General features: G+C 49.0%; 2 protein-coding genes across 3 annotated transcripts in view; one reads left to right on the top strand and one right to left on the bottom strand.

Moving 5' to 3' along the window:
* Window positions 1-3,246, bottom strand: part of LOC144892646 (uncharacterized) — a 52,993-nt gene extending 49,747 nt beyond the window's left edge. Inside the window, exon 1 of the mRNA XM_078780397.1 lies at window positions 3,087-3,246. The gene's annotated coding sequence lies outside the window, so the exon portion shown is untranslated. The remainder of the gene's footprint in view (window positions 1-3,086) is intronic.
* LOC137431386 (coagulation factor V) overlaps window positions 1-16,827 on the top strand; it is a 203,202-nt gene that overhangs the window by 32,367 nt on the left and 154,008 nt on the right. For both annotated transcript variants that reach the window (XM_068122667.2, XM_068122658.2), the window contains exon 7: window positions 14,745-14,928. In XM_068122667.2, coding sequence (XP_067978768.2) covers window positions 14,745-14,928 — 184 coding nt within the window. The remainder of the gene's footprint in view (window positions 1-14,744; window positions 14,929-16,827) is intronic.

Genomic DNA, 16,827 nt, shown 5'->3' with positions numbered 1-16,827 from the left:
ACAGGTCATCTGCATAGGCAATTGTCTTGACCGGGTTTACTGCTGGAAGGGGGGCGAAACCAAGAAGGCGCGCACGCAATCGAATAAGCAAAGGCTCAACTGAAAGGGAGTACAAAAGACCAGACAAGGGGCACCCTTGGCGAATTCCTCTACAAACAGAGAATGGCTGGCATAAAATATTATTTACTTTTAACAAACTAAAAGTATTATTATACAATAATTTAGTGTAAGAGATAAAAAATTTCCCCAATACCAAAGCCACGTAAAACAGAAAAGAGATAAAAAAAATGATCAATTGCATCAAAAGCTTTTTCCTGGTCGAGGAAAACCAAACCAACATTCCTTTGTTCAATGGTACAAATATTGATAATGTCGCGAACGATAAAAATACTATCATGTATAGTCCTTTTGGGAATGCAGTAGGATTGGTCGGGGTGTACAATCTCCCCAATCACCAGCTTGAGGCGGTTTGCAAGAGCTTTGGAAAATATTTTATAGTCAGTACAAAGTAACGAGATTGGACGCCAGTTTTTCAAGTTCTGAAGGTCTCCTTTCTTGGGAATGAGGGCAAGTACAGCCCTGCGACAACTGAGGGGTAGCGAGCCAGATCGCAAGCTGTCGTTTAAAAGACCAAGTAGTTCAGGACCCAAAAGGTTCCAAAAGGCCCGGTAGAGTTCCATTGGGATCCCATCTAAGCCTGACGCCTTGCCAGTGGGTAAAGTTTGCAATGCGGAAAAAAGTTCTTCCAAAGTAACTTCCACATCCAACTGTTGGCATGCCATTTCGGACAAGGTGGGCAAAGAGGCAACCAGAGAGTCAATCATTCCATGATCAATGTTCTTGGCACGGTACAAGTCAGAGAAATATTCCTTGGCGGAACCTCCGATACATTTTTGATCGTATGTCACTCTCCCTTCTTTTGTCCGAAGTGAGGTTAGTTGCTGGCTTCGTTTGGTTCGGGTTTCCAATCCAAAGAAGAACTTGGAAGAGGTATCTAGAAAACACAAATTTTCCATTCGGAGCCGGACCAAAGCTCCTCCAGCTCGCTTTACACACAATTCAGCAAGAACGGCCTTTTTCTTAGCCAACAAAAGATTAGTCCGTTCAGCATTAGAAGCTGAGAGGTTGGATTGTAAAATTAGAATCTCCTTGGTAAGCAGGGATTGAAGAGCAACATCATTCTTGGTATGAAAGGACCCGTACTGCTGGCAAAACATTTTTATCTGGACTTTTGCTTGTCCCACCACTGTCCGAAGAGAGGGAAGGAAGCTTTCCGCAGGAGTAAGGTCTCCCAGAAGATTTTAAAAGCATCAATAAAACATTTGTCTTCCAGAAGACCAACATTGAATGTCCAATAAACAGCACCACGATTACAAATCGGGGAGAAAGTGCGAAACACAACCATGTGGTGATCTGAGAAACCACTCGGGACAATAGCAGTATGGGTCACAATATTTAAAAAATCACTATTAATATAAAACCGGTCTAACCTTGCGAGGGACAGATGGCCATTTAAACACCGACACCATGTATACTGGCGTGTGGATGGATTTCGAGTTCTCCAGATGTCAACACGGGAGAAGGTTATCAAAGTCCGAGTCAGAGGCACAATACTTGCTGGATGAGGCTCATTCCCATTGCGATCAATGGTAGAGTCCATCGTACAGTTAAAATCCCCTCCTAAACAAACAAATCCATTAAAATCAAAATGTGCAAGAGAAGTTTCTAACTGTGTGAAAAAAGCAATTCTATCCGTGCTGTCACTGGGTGCATAGACGTTGACTATCGTGTGTTTAAAACCATTAAGAGTGAAAGTGAGAGAGATTAAGTACCCTTTAATTATTTCATTAAAATCAGCAATGAGATTACAGAGAGAAGGATGTAAATAAATGGCTATCCCAGCCCTAGGACACTCTAAGCTACTGAAAAACCACCTTCCTTTAATTATTCTTTCCCATTCACTCATACAGGAGGAACTACATCTGGTTTCTTGTCAGAGTAAGATATCAATGTGGTTCTGCAAAACAAGCTCCTTAACTTCAGCTTTTCGTAAATACGAGCGTCCTCCGTTTATGTTTAAAGTGGCTATAGAAAAAGCCATAGTGTGGAATTTGGGGAAAGGTGTCAGTCAATTGGGTCATGATATGCCTGCAGGTGCTTCCTTGCTTTCAGAACCCATTTCCTGAGACGAAACATTTGTGGTTCAGTCAAACCAAACTGCTCGGACTGAAGGAGCAGTCGCTTTGCGGAGATGATAAAACTGTGCAGATCAGGGAAGGAATCCTGAATTTTAACATTTCTCTTACGGAAGGTGTGATGTAAAAACTTTAGGATCTCCTGGGGGGGCACAGTCGGACCACTCTCCGGTTCCTGGGATAAGCCTGGATCATTCCAGACCTCGGTGCTACCACCAGAGGCAAGCGACGACGCGCCGTCAGAGTCGTAGTTTAATTGGGGATATACATTAGTACCGTGCTCCCCCGGTGGAGCAGGTATTTCCATTTCTGCCGGGAGGGGAAAAACTATTTCCGAAGCAGAACATACACTCTCTGCTTCCATCATGTCCGGGGTTGTCTGTGGCGCAGACATCTCAGACACTTCACCCTTAGCAGGGAGAGGGACCAAAACAGGTTCATTACTGACGTCCATGGTTGTAGTATCAGCAACCACAGGGGTCGTCACAGCTACCTCTTGGAACACGACGCTACCTCCTTGTACCTCTTGGGGCACAACACTACCTCCTTGTACCTCTTGGGGCATGACACTACCTCTTGGGGCACAACACCACCTCCTTGTACCTCTTGGGGCACGAGCACGACACTACCTCCTTGTACCTCTTGGGGCACAACACCACCTCCTTGTACCTCTTGGGGCACAACACCACCTCCTTGTACCTCTTGGCGCACGACACCACCTTCTTGTTCGTGCGGGTGTTTGTCTTGCTCGTTATCAGGAGCGTTATTATTATCCTCCGTAGCTAACACGGCAAATCTGTTTTCCGTTTCCACGGCAGCAAACGGGGCAGCTGCATCTAAATGGGAGCCATTTAATTTGCCCGACGCCGCCAGTTTTTTCGGAACGCTCACCGTTACATCGTGACCATAGACGTTTGGGCGCTTCTTTCTCCGGGATTGAACGGTGATAAAAACCCTCGTCATCCGCTTGAGGTCCCTTTAGTTCTGCACTCGCACCGCGGGGCTGATTATGGGAGGTGTCTGTACACTCCGCTCTAGATGTGCCACTCGTGTCTGGCTTGGGCTCCGCGACTCTAGATGTACCACTGGTGCTTGGTTTGGGTTCCAGGTGTTGAGATTCCCGGTTAGGTTCCACACGTTGAGATTCGCCATTGGGAATGTTTGGTTTCGGACAAGCGTTCTTTAAATGTCCGTGCTCGCCACAAATAAAGCACGTCATTGCCTCAGTAGCGATGTAAATTTGGTAGCTGCGATCTTTGTGCTTCAAAGTCACAGCAGCACTAAGCGATTGTGCATTATTCTTTAAAACAATATAACAGTGACGCCGGAAAGACATGATGTGTCTAACCGAAGCGCCAGAACGCAAACGTAAGGGTGAAGCGTGATGCTGCGCACGCTAATGCTTACGAAAGGAGCAAGCGGACAACGCGGTTCATACAAAAGAGTCTTTATTCAAAGTACTCAAACTGCAGCACTGAGCTGCTCAGGGCTGCGCGCCCCGTGTATATCGTGAGGCCACGCCTCTCTCCCGGGCGTGGCCCACCCCCACTTGGTGTGCGGGGTGATGTCACCATGTCAGTGCTTTCGTGTCCGCCACACGCGCCCCCCCAGAATCCACGCGCACCTGAAGGGTCAGTTTGCGGGGCAAACGGATGACCCGGCCGAAGCGCCCCCTGGCGACTGGTGGCGTCTGGGATGCAGGGATGCCATCTGGGATGCCACCGGCTGCCCCTGGGATGGGTGCAGGACCGGGGGGCGGCGTGGCGGCGGGGCTGGGCGGTGCCGGGGGTCCGCCCGCAGGGGGGCGGCCCCGACGCGGGGGTCGGGCCACCGGCGGTGGATGGTCCACGTCGAGGTGGGCCGGCTTGAGGTGGTCCACAGAAACGCGGTCAGGAGTACCGCCGATGTCCAGGGTGAAGTGCTTCACCCCGGTCTCCAGCACGCGGAAAGGCCCGTCGTACGGGGGCCGCAGTGGTGTCCGGTGGGCATCGTGGCGGACGAAGACGTACTCCGCCGTGCGAAGTTCCGGGGCGACGTGCGTCGGTGGGTGCCCGTGGCGTGCCGTTGGCACCGGGGCGAACCTCTGGGCGGTCTCCTGCAGAGTGGAGCACTGCTGTGCCGCAGACCATGGTGCCGTGGAGTCGGGGAGGAACTCGCCCAGCACCCGCAGCGGTTGCCCAAAGAACAACTCCGCCGCGGATGCGCGCAGGTCCTCCTTGGGCGCCGTCCGGAGGCCCAGCAGGACCCAGGGGAGCCTGTCGACCCAGCCGCCGTCGCGGAGGGTGGCCCGGAGCGCGGCCTTCAATGAGCGGTGAAATCGCTCGCACAGGCCGTTAGCCTGGGGGTGGTAGGCCGTGGTTCGGTGCAGCCGGACCCCGAGCCCCCACGCGACTGCCCCCCAGAGCTCCGAGGTGAACTGGGGGCCGCGGTCGGACGAGATGTCTGAGGGGGCACCGAACCGGGTGACCCAGGTGGCGATGAACGCCTGCGCGACGTCCGCCGCCGTCGTCGACGCCAAGGGCACGGCCTCCGGCCACCGGGTGGTGCGGTCCACCATGGTGAGGACATGGGTGAAACCCCGCGAGGGGGGCAGAGGTCCCACCAGGTCCACGTGGATGTGATCAAACCGGCATTCCGGCACCGTAAACGGGGCCAATGGGGCCTGGGTGTGCCGGTGCACCTTGGTGCGCTGGCACGCGAGGCACGTCCTGGCCCAGCCGCGGACGGCCTTCCAGAGGCCATGCCAGACGAATTTGTCAGCGATCAACCTCTGGGAGGCCCTCGTGCCCGGGTGGGACAGGCCGTGGATGGCGTCAAACACCTGGCGCTGCCAGCCCGCGGGCACGATGGGGCGAGGCCGCCCGAGGGAGACGTCGCACAAGAGGGCCGCGCCCGTGCCATCGAACGGCACCTCGGTGACGCGGAGGCCCGTGACGGCGGTCCGCAAGGCCTGGACGTCGGGGTCAGCGGCCTGGTCCGCTGCCATCCGGGCATAGTCAATGCCGAGGTGGACTGCGTGGGCGACGGCCCGGGAAAGGCAATCCGCCACCGGGTTGTCCTTCCCCGCGACGTGCCGGATGTCCGTCGTGTACTCGGACACGGCCGAGAGGTGACGCTGCTGCCGGGCCGACCACGGCTCGGTGACCTTGCCCATCGCGAAGACCAGCGGCTTGTGGTCAACGAAGGCCGTGAACGCACGGCCCTCGAGCAGATGGCGGAAGTGCCTGACCGCCAAGTGAAGCCCGAGCAACTCGCGGTCGAAGGTACTGTAACGGCGTTCGGGCGGGCGAAGCTGCCAGCTAAAGAACGCCAGTGGTTGCCAAGCTCCACGCACCCATTGCTCGTGCACCGCGCCCACCGCGTAGTCCGAGGCGTCGGTGGTGAGGGCGATCGGTGCATCGGGCGCCGGGTGCGCGAGCATGGTGGCATTAGCCAAGGCGGGCTTCGCACCCGTGAACGCCGCATCCATCTGCTCGGTCCAGGTAACGTCACCTTTGCCCGGCTTACCTCGGAGAGCTTCGTGCAGGGGGCGCAGGAGCTGGGCGATACGGGGCAGGAACCGATGGTAAAAGTTCACCATGCCCAGGAACTCCTGCAGCCCCCTGATCGTGCGGGGGCACGGAAACCCCTTCACCGCCTCCACCTTGGCCGGCAGGGGGATGGCTCCGTGCCTGGTGACGCGGTGCCCCAGAAAATCGATTTTGGTGACGCCGAACCGGCACTTTGCGGGGTTCACAATCAGGCCATGCTGGCCCAGATGTTCGAAGAGCGTGCGGAGGTGGTGTAGGTGCTCTCCGCGGGACGCGCTGGCGACGAGGATATCGTCCAGGTAGACGTATACAAAATCCAAGTCGCGCAGGACGCTGTCCATCAGCCGCTGGAACGCCTGAGCCGCATTCTTCAAACCGAAGGGCATCCGCAGGAATTCAAAGAGTCCGAACGGCGTGATGACCGCCGTCTTCGGGATGTCCTCCGGCCTGACGGGGACCTGATGGTAGCCGCGTATGAGGTCCACCTTCGAGAAGAAGGACATGCCCGCCAAACGGGCAGAAAAGTCCTGAATGTGGGGGACGGGGTAGCGGTCGGGGGTGGTGGCATCATTGAGACGGCGATTGTCCCCGCACGGTCGCCATCCCCCGCCGGGCTTCGGCACGATGTGCAGCGGCGATGCCCAAGCACTCTCCGAGCGCCAAACGATGCCGAGTCGCTCCAGGGTAGCGAACGCCGCTTTTGCTACCGCCAGCTTCGTCGGCTCGAGGCGGCGTGCCCGGGCGTAGACCGGTGGCCCGACGGTGGGGATGTGATGGGCCACCCCGTGCTTGACGGCCCCCACCGAGAAGGTGGGCCGCGTGAGGGCCAGGAAGCTGGCGAGGAGGCGGGTGAATTCATCCGCTGCCGGAAGCGTACAGATCAACGTGGCCGGAACCGAACCGTTCAGCAAGCCGCTTGGCAAGCCGCTTGGCAAGCCGCTCGGCGAGCCGCTCAGTGAGCCGCTCGACGAGCTGGGCAGCGCACAAGCGAGCGAGCTGAACGTCTCGGCCTGGACAAGACGTGTGTGCTTTATGTTGACCAGGAGCCCATTTGCGCACAGGAAGTCCACGCCAAGCAATGCCATGGGCACGTCGGCGGTGACGAACGACCATCGGAAAACCCGCCCTCCGAACCGCAGAGAGAGGCAGCGTTTTCCGTACGTACGGATGGGCGTCCCATTCGCGGCAAGCAGCATGGGGCGCCCGCCCGCGGTGTGCTTGTCCGACGTATCGGCAGGAACGACACTCACCTGCGCTCCCGTGTCGCACAGGTAATGGTGCCCGGATAAGGTGTCCGTTATGAACAGTAGGCTGTTCGAACGGCCGGCGCTCATTGCCACTATCGAGCGCCGGCCCGGGTGTTTCCCGACCTGTCGAAGGAGCACGGCGGATGACACTGTCGAGCCTCATGGCCGAACCTGGCGTGGAACCGGCACCAGGTGGTGGAGCTGGAGGAGCGCGGCTGGCTCCTCCAGGCTGGTGGAGCGCGGCTGGCTCCTCCAGGCTGGTGGAGCCGGCGGTTTTCCCCGCGGTGGCGGTTTTCTCTGCGGTGATGGGCAGGGCGTCGCGGCGGCCACGAGGTGTGCAGCAGCATCAGCCTCGAGATCCACGGCGGCCACGCTGACTCTCGCCCGCGTGTCCGAAGCCGCGAAGTACCTGTCTGCCACGGCGGCCAGTGCTCGGGGTTCCGTTATCACGGTCCTGGCCAACGCGAGGCGTACCTGTGCTGGAAGTTGGCGACGGAAAAGCGCCCGGAATAGAGAACCAGGGGCTTCCTCGCCCAACAGCGACAGCATATGGTCCATTCGGACCGACGGGCGCGTGTCGCCGAGCTCGGGGAGATCCAGGAGGTGGTCGGCCCGTACGTCCTCCGTGAGGCCGAACGTGGCTAGGAGTAGCCGCTTGAGCGCCTCGTACTTGTGGCCGTCCGGTGGGTGGCGAAGGACGGACACAACTTGAGCGGCCGTGCCGGGCCCGAGGGAGGCGACGACGTGGCAGTAGCGCATGTCGTCGCTGGTGATGCGCCACAGCTGAAACTGGGCTTCAGCTTGGACGAACCAAACTTCGGCCTGGGCCTCCCAAAACTCGGGAAGTTTGACCGACATCGCGTTGTTTGCCATTGCAATGGCGTCGTGTTCGGAAGGATCGCTACGGCAGATCCAACGTCGAGGTCACCAAATGAAGCGTGATGCTGCGCACGCTAATGCTTACGAAAGGAGCAAGCGGACAACGCGGTTCATACAAAAGAGTCTTTATTCAAAGTACTCAAACTGCAGCACTGAGCTGCTCAGAGCTGCGCGCCCCGTGTATATCGTGAGGCCACGCCTCTCTCCCGGGCGTGGCCCACCCCCACTTGGTGTGCGGGGTGATGTCACCACGTCAGTGCTTTCGTGTCCGCCACAAGGGGATCATTGAGATCCATGACACGACCGTCTCAAAACGATTTAAAGCACAGGTAATCTCCTCGCTTTTAAAGAAAGGTGGTAAATTCGAAATAATAATTTTAACGGCAGGTGTGTCCAAAGGACACACAGTAAGAAAAAGATCCAGTGCGACAGACAAGCCAGTTTCGACTGTCTGAGCAACGTATCGCTCTTTGGACAGGAAGAGCACGACATGCTGATTCATTTTCGACGCTGCGAGAATGTTTTCGAGCCCAATTTGTTCTCCGAAACCCATTACAACGTCGTCAACACTAACTCCGTCCGGCGGACAAACTATGACCCCGTTCTTTGGAGTAAGTGCCTCGTACACACTATTGTGCAAATGTACGTTTGCCATAGTGTAAAATTAACAAATGAAGTAAATTGAAAAATCAAAAACAAACCTGCCACAAGCAAAACTAGCAAGTGGAGGAAAAGGAAAAGTAATAATATGGATGAAGTATTCAGCCAAGAAAAGGCTAAACGTATAAACACGGCAAATGGAAGAGCAGGCCCAAACCATGGGGTCCTGAACAGGCCTGCTAATCACTTACCATGTGTGCTCTCTTTCTCTCTCCTGTCTCAACAAAGAAAGGAAACACGGGGAAAACTTCACAAACACGTACAAGGACACAAATGGAGTGAAATGGAGGATGGGAAAGACGTCAACACAGCACAGTACTCACAGCTCCTCACACACAGCAGCCATGATTGCCACACCCACGCACGACTCACCAACGACCAGCAGGGGGTGAGAGAGAGAGAGAGAGAGAGAGAGAGAGAGAGAGAGAGAGAGAGAGAGAGAGAGAGAGAGAGAGAGAGAGAGAGAGAGAGACTGACAGACAGACAGACAGACAGACAGACAGACAGACAAAGAGAGTCTTCCTCTTCCTTTTAGAACCTTCTCGCTCCCTGACGTCACCCCGACCAATCATGAACCTCAGGGCATGGCCTCACGGCCCTGCTTTTTCTAGAGGCGGGGCTTAGTTGCCGATTACGATTCCTTGGAGGCGGGGTTTAGTCTGCTTGGGAATGTTCATGTTTCTTTCGGCCGTTATGTCGGTTGTTCTTGTTTAAACGGAGTTTTTATGGCCAGCCTTGTTGTAGTTGTGAATAATGACATAAGGAAAGGTCACAGGGGGCAATCTTTTTTCAGTATGTGATTCACATACTGAATCACAATCACATACATAGCCTTAGACACTACCAATTTAACACAACACCACCCCCCGTGTGGTGACATGTAAACAATTGTAAGCTCACAGTTTTCCCTACTTAAATACATTGAGATGTCTCCTTTGTGTCCATGGTCCATGCTAGCCCTATACAATCCTATCTGTACTATGGGATTTCATTCTTTACCCCCACAAACATAACAATACTTTTGGCAACCTTTATGTGTGGACTCAGAGTTCCACCAAAAACATTTTTTGAATGGTTTTGCTGTAGGTAAAAAAAATGTACTTGGTAAAACAATGTAACACTTTTGGGGTTAAAAAATGTGTGGTCTATTTACTTTATGCAAATTTATGCTTGACATCTCTCGTCTAATCATAATTGAAAGAATAATTGAAAGACAGGATTGAAAGACATCAGGTGTGCCAAGGAAGGACTTCGCACGATGGAGGATGCCCAGTCGGCGACTGGCTTTGGAGGCCAGCTTGGAAATGTGGTTCTCCCAGGAAAGATCATGGCAGATAGTGAGACCCAAAAGCTTGAGCGACAGAACTTCTTCGAGAGGATTGTTGAGAAAGTAGATGGGAGGGTTTTCCAGTCGGTCTTTTCGGAGAGATATAGTAAGAGTGTGGGATTTGTCAGGATTGAAAGACATGTTCCACCTCTTTGACCAGTCTGTGATTTTGTCCAGGTCTGCAGAGAGTGAGGAGGCTGCAGACTGCCGATCTGAGGGATGAGGAATGGAGCAAAAGAGAAAAAAAATGACAGTAATATGTTCACTAACGGATTAATGTCCATCGACGTAAGCTTCAATACCATTCCAAGTATTCAAAGAGGTAAAAATTTTAAAATCTACACAAATTTCTTATTATGAAGACTGGGATCACAGAACCCATGTGTCATCCCAATGGTGGGTGTTAATTTTCCTCACCAGTGCACTCGCGAGATGTCGTTTTTGCAGACACATTGGTTGATCAAGCTTTCCCTTTATACTCCTTTTCCCAATTTTTCTGCACTTTCCACAAGGCAGAAAGCCATTTGTAATTCCACAGCTTCATGATTTTCAGGATCATGCTCCACAAGAAGCAATAGACAACTTATCTGTACAATGGTGCACAACTTATTTGTTAAATGTACAAACAACTTTTAGCTTGTATGGGTTTCAGAAAAGCCAAGGAAGGAATTGGTTTCAGTTAAGAATGCCATGTCTGAGCTTGACTTTGGAATCCAGTTCGGAAATTTGACCAGCTCAAGAAAGTTTGTGGACAAACTCAAGTCCCATAAATGTAAGTTAGACCGACCAGGGGTCAATTGCAATCCAAACTAGAACGAGCAATCAAAGATTACCCTTGCCCCGACTTCTTTTGTGTGATTTTATGATACATATTTTATAGACGTACTCACATTCTAATTGTACATACTTTATAGACGTACTCACATTCTAATTATACGTAGATGTATTGACATTCTAATTGTACATACTTTATAGACGTACTCACATTCTAATTATACGTAGATGTATTGACATTTTAATTGTACATACTTTATAGACGTACTCACATTCTAATTATACGTAGATGTATTGACATTTTAATTGTACATACTTTATAGACGTACTCACATTCTAATTATACGTAGATGTATTGACATTTTAATTGTACATACTTTATAGACGTACTCACATTCTAATTATACGTAGATGTATTGACATTTTAATTGTGCATACTTTATAGACGTACTCACATTCTAATTATACGTAGATGTATTGACATTTTAATTGTACATACTTTATAGACGTACTCACATTCTAATTATACGAAGATGTATTGACATTTTAATTGTACATACTTTATAGACGTACTCACATTCTAATTATACGTAGATGTATTGACATTTTAATTGTACATACTTTATAGACGTACTCACATTCTAATTATACGTAGATGTATTGACATTTAAATTGTACATACTTTATAGACGTACTCACATTCTAATTAAAACGAAGATGTATTGACATTTTAATTGTACATACTTTATAGACGTACTCACATTCTAATTATAAGTAGATGTATTGACATTTTAATTGTACATACTTTAGAGTTTAGAGGTACCCAGTTGAAAAAAAGAGAACCTGTACTGCTGGCTACCACTAGGTGGCGTTTGTGGCCTATGCTAGCACATTATGTGCAGACAAACACATACCTCTGCCAGGATGAACAGTTCAACGTTTTGCATCCGGACCTGAACCAGAATCTAATCGGCTAGTTCTTGTCACCGAACCAACTCATCCACCAAGTTTTGTCATAATCCGTCCGCAACCTTTTTGAAATACAGTATCATGCTGTGTATAATTTTTGGCTCTATCACTCAATGGTGAAGAATCACTTAAAAAATTATCGTATCTTCACCTAAATTTAATCATTTCGTCCTTGTCACATACCCAACGTCTCCACCAAATTTCATTCCAATCCATCTGCAACTTTTTGAGATATCTTGTTCACAAACAGACAGAAAGACAGACAGACAAACAGACAGGGGTGAAAATATAACATCCGCCACCAAAGATGGATAACCAAACTGATTCAAATGCAATAACCTCTCCTCTGGCGTGAATAATTACAATTTAAGTCACAATTCTGTTTGAATCGGTATTGTACAGGGTGGGTACAAAGTCCCCTTGCAGGGAAGTGACTGCACATCTATCTATATGTTGTCCTATTGCACAGGATGGGCACAAAGTCACCACAGAAATCAATGCAAAAACGAAGTTACTCCAACGTTGTGATTAATGAGTGGGGAAATGCCCCAAGAGTGCTTCGCAAGCAACCCCAGTGTATCCAAGTCCTTATAACCGAGTTCATTGATGTGTCCAGGCTTAAATGCCTTCAACCCAGGATCCTTTTTCATTATTTTCCTCCATGTTTGACAGGGAATGCCTAATTTTGAAGAATGTTTTTTTGTTGATTTATTTGACCAGAAAAAGGACCAGAACGCTTTGTGTCAAGAGCGCTCCCCGTTGAGAAAGCCCATGTCCGTTATGCTTCAAGTCAGGGAGCCGGCTTCATAAACATTTTGGAAAATCGTGCTCTTATGTCTTCATAACCTATTTTCTCTCTCTCACGATCATGAACCCACATATATATACTGGCAATAAGTCTTTCTTCAGTTGTAAATTCACTGGTGTCTGTCATATTGAAGCACGGCCTGCTAAATGGAACAAAAATGAGATTTGAAAAAAAAATTCTTCAAGCAAAGGGACTTTGTACCCACCCTGTAGTGATCGTTGTGCCCACCTTGTATATAACTGATCGTTGTTATTCACGTCAGGTCTGGCTCAGGAAATTCAAGTTCTTGCAGAGAATTGAAAATAAAAAGATAGGAAAATTGGCTCATTTACAGTGCATTCAGAAAGTATTCAGACCCCTTCACTTTTTTAACATTTTGTTATGTTGCAGCCTTATGCTGAAATCGTTTAAATTCATTTTTTCCCTCATCAATCTACACTCAATACCCCATAATGACAAAGAGAAAACAGGATTTTAGAAAGTTTTGCAAATTTATTAAAAAGAAAAAACTGAAATATCACATTGATATAAGTATTCATACCCTTTGCTATGACACTTGAAATTTAGCTCAGGTCCCTCCCATTTCTCTTGATCATCTTTGAGATGTTTCCACACCTTGATTGGAGTCCACCTGTGGTAAATTCAATTGATTGGACATGATTTGGAAAGGCACACACCTGTCTATATAAGGTCTCACAGCTGACTGCGTATCAGAGCAAAAACCAAGCCGTGAGGTCGAAGGAACTGCCTGCAGAGCTCAGAGACAGGATTGTGTCGATGTGCAGATCTGGGGAAGCCTACAAAAAAATCTCTGCTGCATTGAAGGTTCCCAAGAGCACAGTGGCCTCAATAATTCTTAAATGGAAGAAGTTTGGAACGACCAGGACTCTTCCTAGAGCTGCCCACCGGCCAAACTGAGGAATCGGGGGAGAAGGGCCTTGGTAAGAGAGGTGACCAAGAACCCGATGGTCACTCTGGCTGAGCTCCAGAGATCCTGTGTGGAAATGGGGGAAACCTCCAGAAGGACAACCATCACTGCAACACTCCACCGATCTGGGCTTTAGGGCAGAGTGGCCAGACGGAAGCCTCTCGTCAGTGAAAGACACATGGAAGCCCGCTTGGAGTTTGCAAAAAAGCACCTAAAGGACTCTCAGACTGTGATAAACAAGATTCTGTGGTCTGATGGAACCAAGATTGAACTGTTTGCCTTCTGTCTGGCCACTCTTCCATAAAGCCCAGATCGGTGGAGTGTTGCAGTGATGGTTGTCCTTCTGGAAGTTTCTCCCATCTCCACACAGGATCTCTGGAGCTCAGCCAGAGTGACCATCGGGTTCTTGGTCACCTCTCTTACCAAGGCCTTTCTCCTCCGATTGCTCAGTTTGGCCAGGCGGCCAGCTCTAGGAGGAGTCCTGCTTGTTCCAAACTTCTTCCATTTAAGAATTATAGAGGCCACTGTGCTCTTGGGAACCTTCAATGCAGCAGAGATTTTTTTGTGGGCTTCCCCAGATCTGTGCCTCGACACAATCCTGTCTCTGAGCTCTGCGGACAGTTCCTTCGACCTCATGGCTTGGTTTTTCCTCTGATATGCATTGTCAGCTGTGAGACCTTATATAGACAGGTGTGGGGCTTTCCAAATCATGTCCAATCAATTGAATTTACCACAGGTGGACTCCAATCAAGGTGTGGAAACATCTCAAAGATGATCAAGAGAAATGGGAGGGACCTGAGCTAAATTTCAAGTGTCATAGCAAAGGGTCTGAATACTTAGGTCAATGTGATATTTCAGTTTTTTCTTTTTAATAAATTTGCAAAACTTTCTAAAATCCTGTTTTCTCTTTGTCATTATGGGGTATTGAGTGGAGATTGATGAGGGAAAAATTGAATTTAAACGATTTCAGCATAGGGCTGCAACATAACAAAATGTGAAAAAAGTGAAAGGGTCTGAATACTTTCTGAATGCACTGTAGTTCTTCCAGAGACAACGTGAAATATGCTACTTCCTGGTATCACACTCCCTATAAATGTTTACGTTATTCCGGAGGGATGCAGCTCTCCTGCCAAGCTATTAGTTGTAGGAGGAAACCTTAGGCATTCAGTGGAGCACATCAAGGTATACTATCGGTGCATTTTGCTTTGAGCAGCTTTCTTCTTCAGGGTTTTATAACTGTCTGTAGTACATGTAAAACTCAAGCAAACATTTAAATCCATTAATATATTAACAATATATGGATTTTAGTCATGATACATAGATTTGAGAAAGTATGTAGATTTCACCATCTCCAAAAAAATCACATTGAAACGCAGCATTGTCCTCAAATTGATTTTCTATCTCACCCAACAATTCCCTGCTGACAGGAGGTCCACGGATGGTGTTCAGTATTCGCCAATGTCCAAATATTGATCCAGAAGGTATTCCTTTACGATCTCGGACCATGAACCATGAGCCCACGTTTCCCAGGCACTGGGTCCATTTCATTGCAGCTCGAGAAGTCACCTGGGATTATCTACCAGGCGGACCTGGAAGACTCCCTACTAACAGGTTGGCAATCTGCTGTAGGCTGAAATATTTCTCCCAGAGGAAGGAATCATAGCTATGTGTTCATCATGTGTTAAAGCTTTGTGTTCCACATGGTCCTTTGTCCCTATCTCCATCTTTGTGCTCTGCTCACCTTCATCCCTCTAATTTCTCTCTTACCCCAAACAAATTCATTTTTCAATAAATAAAACTTTTTTTTATCTTCACCCAACCCTCAGTTATTTATTCTCTCTTCTATTTCTTGTGTGCTTTGTGTAATTATCATTTTTGTGCTTATTTGTGTAATTAGGATGTAATTATTAATTACAAATGTTTTTTTCTTTCTTTACGTCTGCTTTTCCCATCACTATTTCCCTCCTACTCTCTTCCCTTCATTCCACTCTCCAGCTCATTTTTCTTCCTCGCATTCCTTGCCAACACCAAAACCCTGCAAATCTTGGGCATCTTTAAAATAAATACATCACCCCACCCCTGTTGCCCTCCATTCCTTACTCCCATTCTCAAACTGCTTCCACCCCCACTGCCCCCAACTGTCTATATCAATAACACCTCCTCATTCCTCTGAAATGCTCCAATCACTCATTCCTTGCTCATTCTCAATCTCTTGCTCCGCGGGTCTCTAATAACAGAGGGAATCAAACAAATCTCTCACGTCGGTATATCCAGGTTGGCTTTGCATCTCCTGATAATATCTATCTGACAGACACCTCTATCTCACAGAATATTCCTGACTCATCTTTCTCCCTCCCTGCCTACTCACCCCTATTTTGACACACCCAGCTCCCATGCCAAAGGTGGGGTTGCTGTATATACTCATAACTATTTCCACCATCACCCCTCGGTGTCACTGCTCACCTCCCACCCTACCCCTACCCCCACCAAAAAAAAAAAATCTGGTTTCATGTCTTACTTTATAATAACCTCGATTCTGTTTGTGGTTTACCAATGACGACATCTATTTTGCTCTTTCTTTAGATGTGCGTTCTCTGCTGTCCCCCACCAGCCACCACATTTCTTTATTTCTAATCTGTGGAGACTGTAATTGTGACAATGCAAGTTGGCTGGTAGTCAGTCCTTCAACCTAGGTTGCATGACTCGGGTCCAATGGACTAGGCTACCCATAGAATGCCTTCGGGTCATGCATCCCAGGGTCCGACAACAGTAGATGGTGTTGCATGCAAGGCCTTTTTGCAAAACAACTGGCTGTTTCATTTACTACTCGTATCTCTCCAAATGACAGTCGTCTTTGGGAAATTTAGTCACGTCAAACTTCCCCTTAAACCTGCCTGGCATCTCTTTCAGTCCTCTTGTCTCTTCTGAACGTGCCCTTGTGAAAGTTTTGTCTACTCTTTTGTGTAGAGTCGAGTTTGAAAACAAAACAGAACGGGACAGAGAAGAACATAGAAGACAAGATACATTGCAAAGCAAGGAAACTTACCAGCAAACAGTAAGGTAGAGGGATACAACTGAAGAGGACATGGAGGGGAAGAATAAGGAAGAGGAAGAATAAGAGCAAGTGGAGGTGGAGGAGAACATAGGGGATGAACAAGCTGGATACAAGCTCACTGCGAGAAGAGGGCTGAGAGAAGTGGAACAGAAAATATGGAGATGAAACAGTAATCGGACTAAAATAGGAAAGGTAGGTGGAGAGAGAGTGGAGAAAATACAATAAGCTGGAAAGGAAGAAGTGGGTTTGGGCAGAGTGAGTGAAGGTAAAAAAAAACATGGGTGTGGATGGGCGAGGAGGAGTGACTGGAGGAAGAGGTGAACAGATAGCTTAAAGTCCTGGAAGGAAAAATATAAGGTTGGACAGATGAAGGAAATTTGTTCCATAGGTGAGAGAAAAGAAGATTAAATAAATGGAGGTGAGCAGTGAACCAGTATTTTTGGAGTTTCACCAGA

Source organism: Myxine glutinosa, chromosome 1 (assembly GCF_964187855.1).
Source record: "Myxine glutinosa chromosome 1, kmMyxGlut1.1, whole genome shotgun sequence".
NCBI classification, from domain to species: Eukaryota; Metazoa; Chordata; class Myxini; order Myxiniformes; family Myxinidae; genus Myxine; species Myxine glutinosa.
This window is presented reverse-complemented; position numbering and strand designations above follow the sequence as displayed.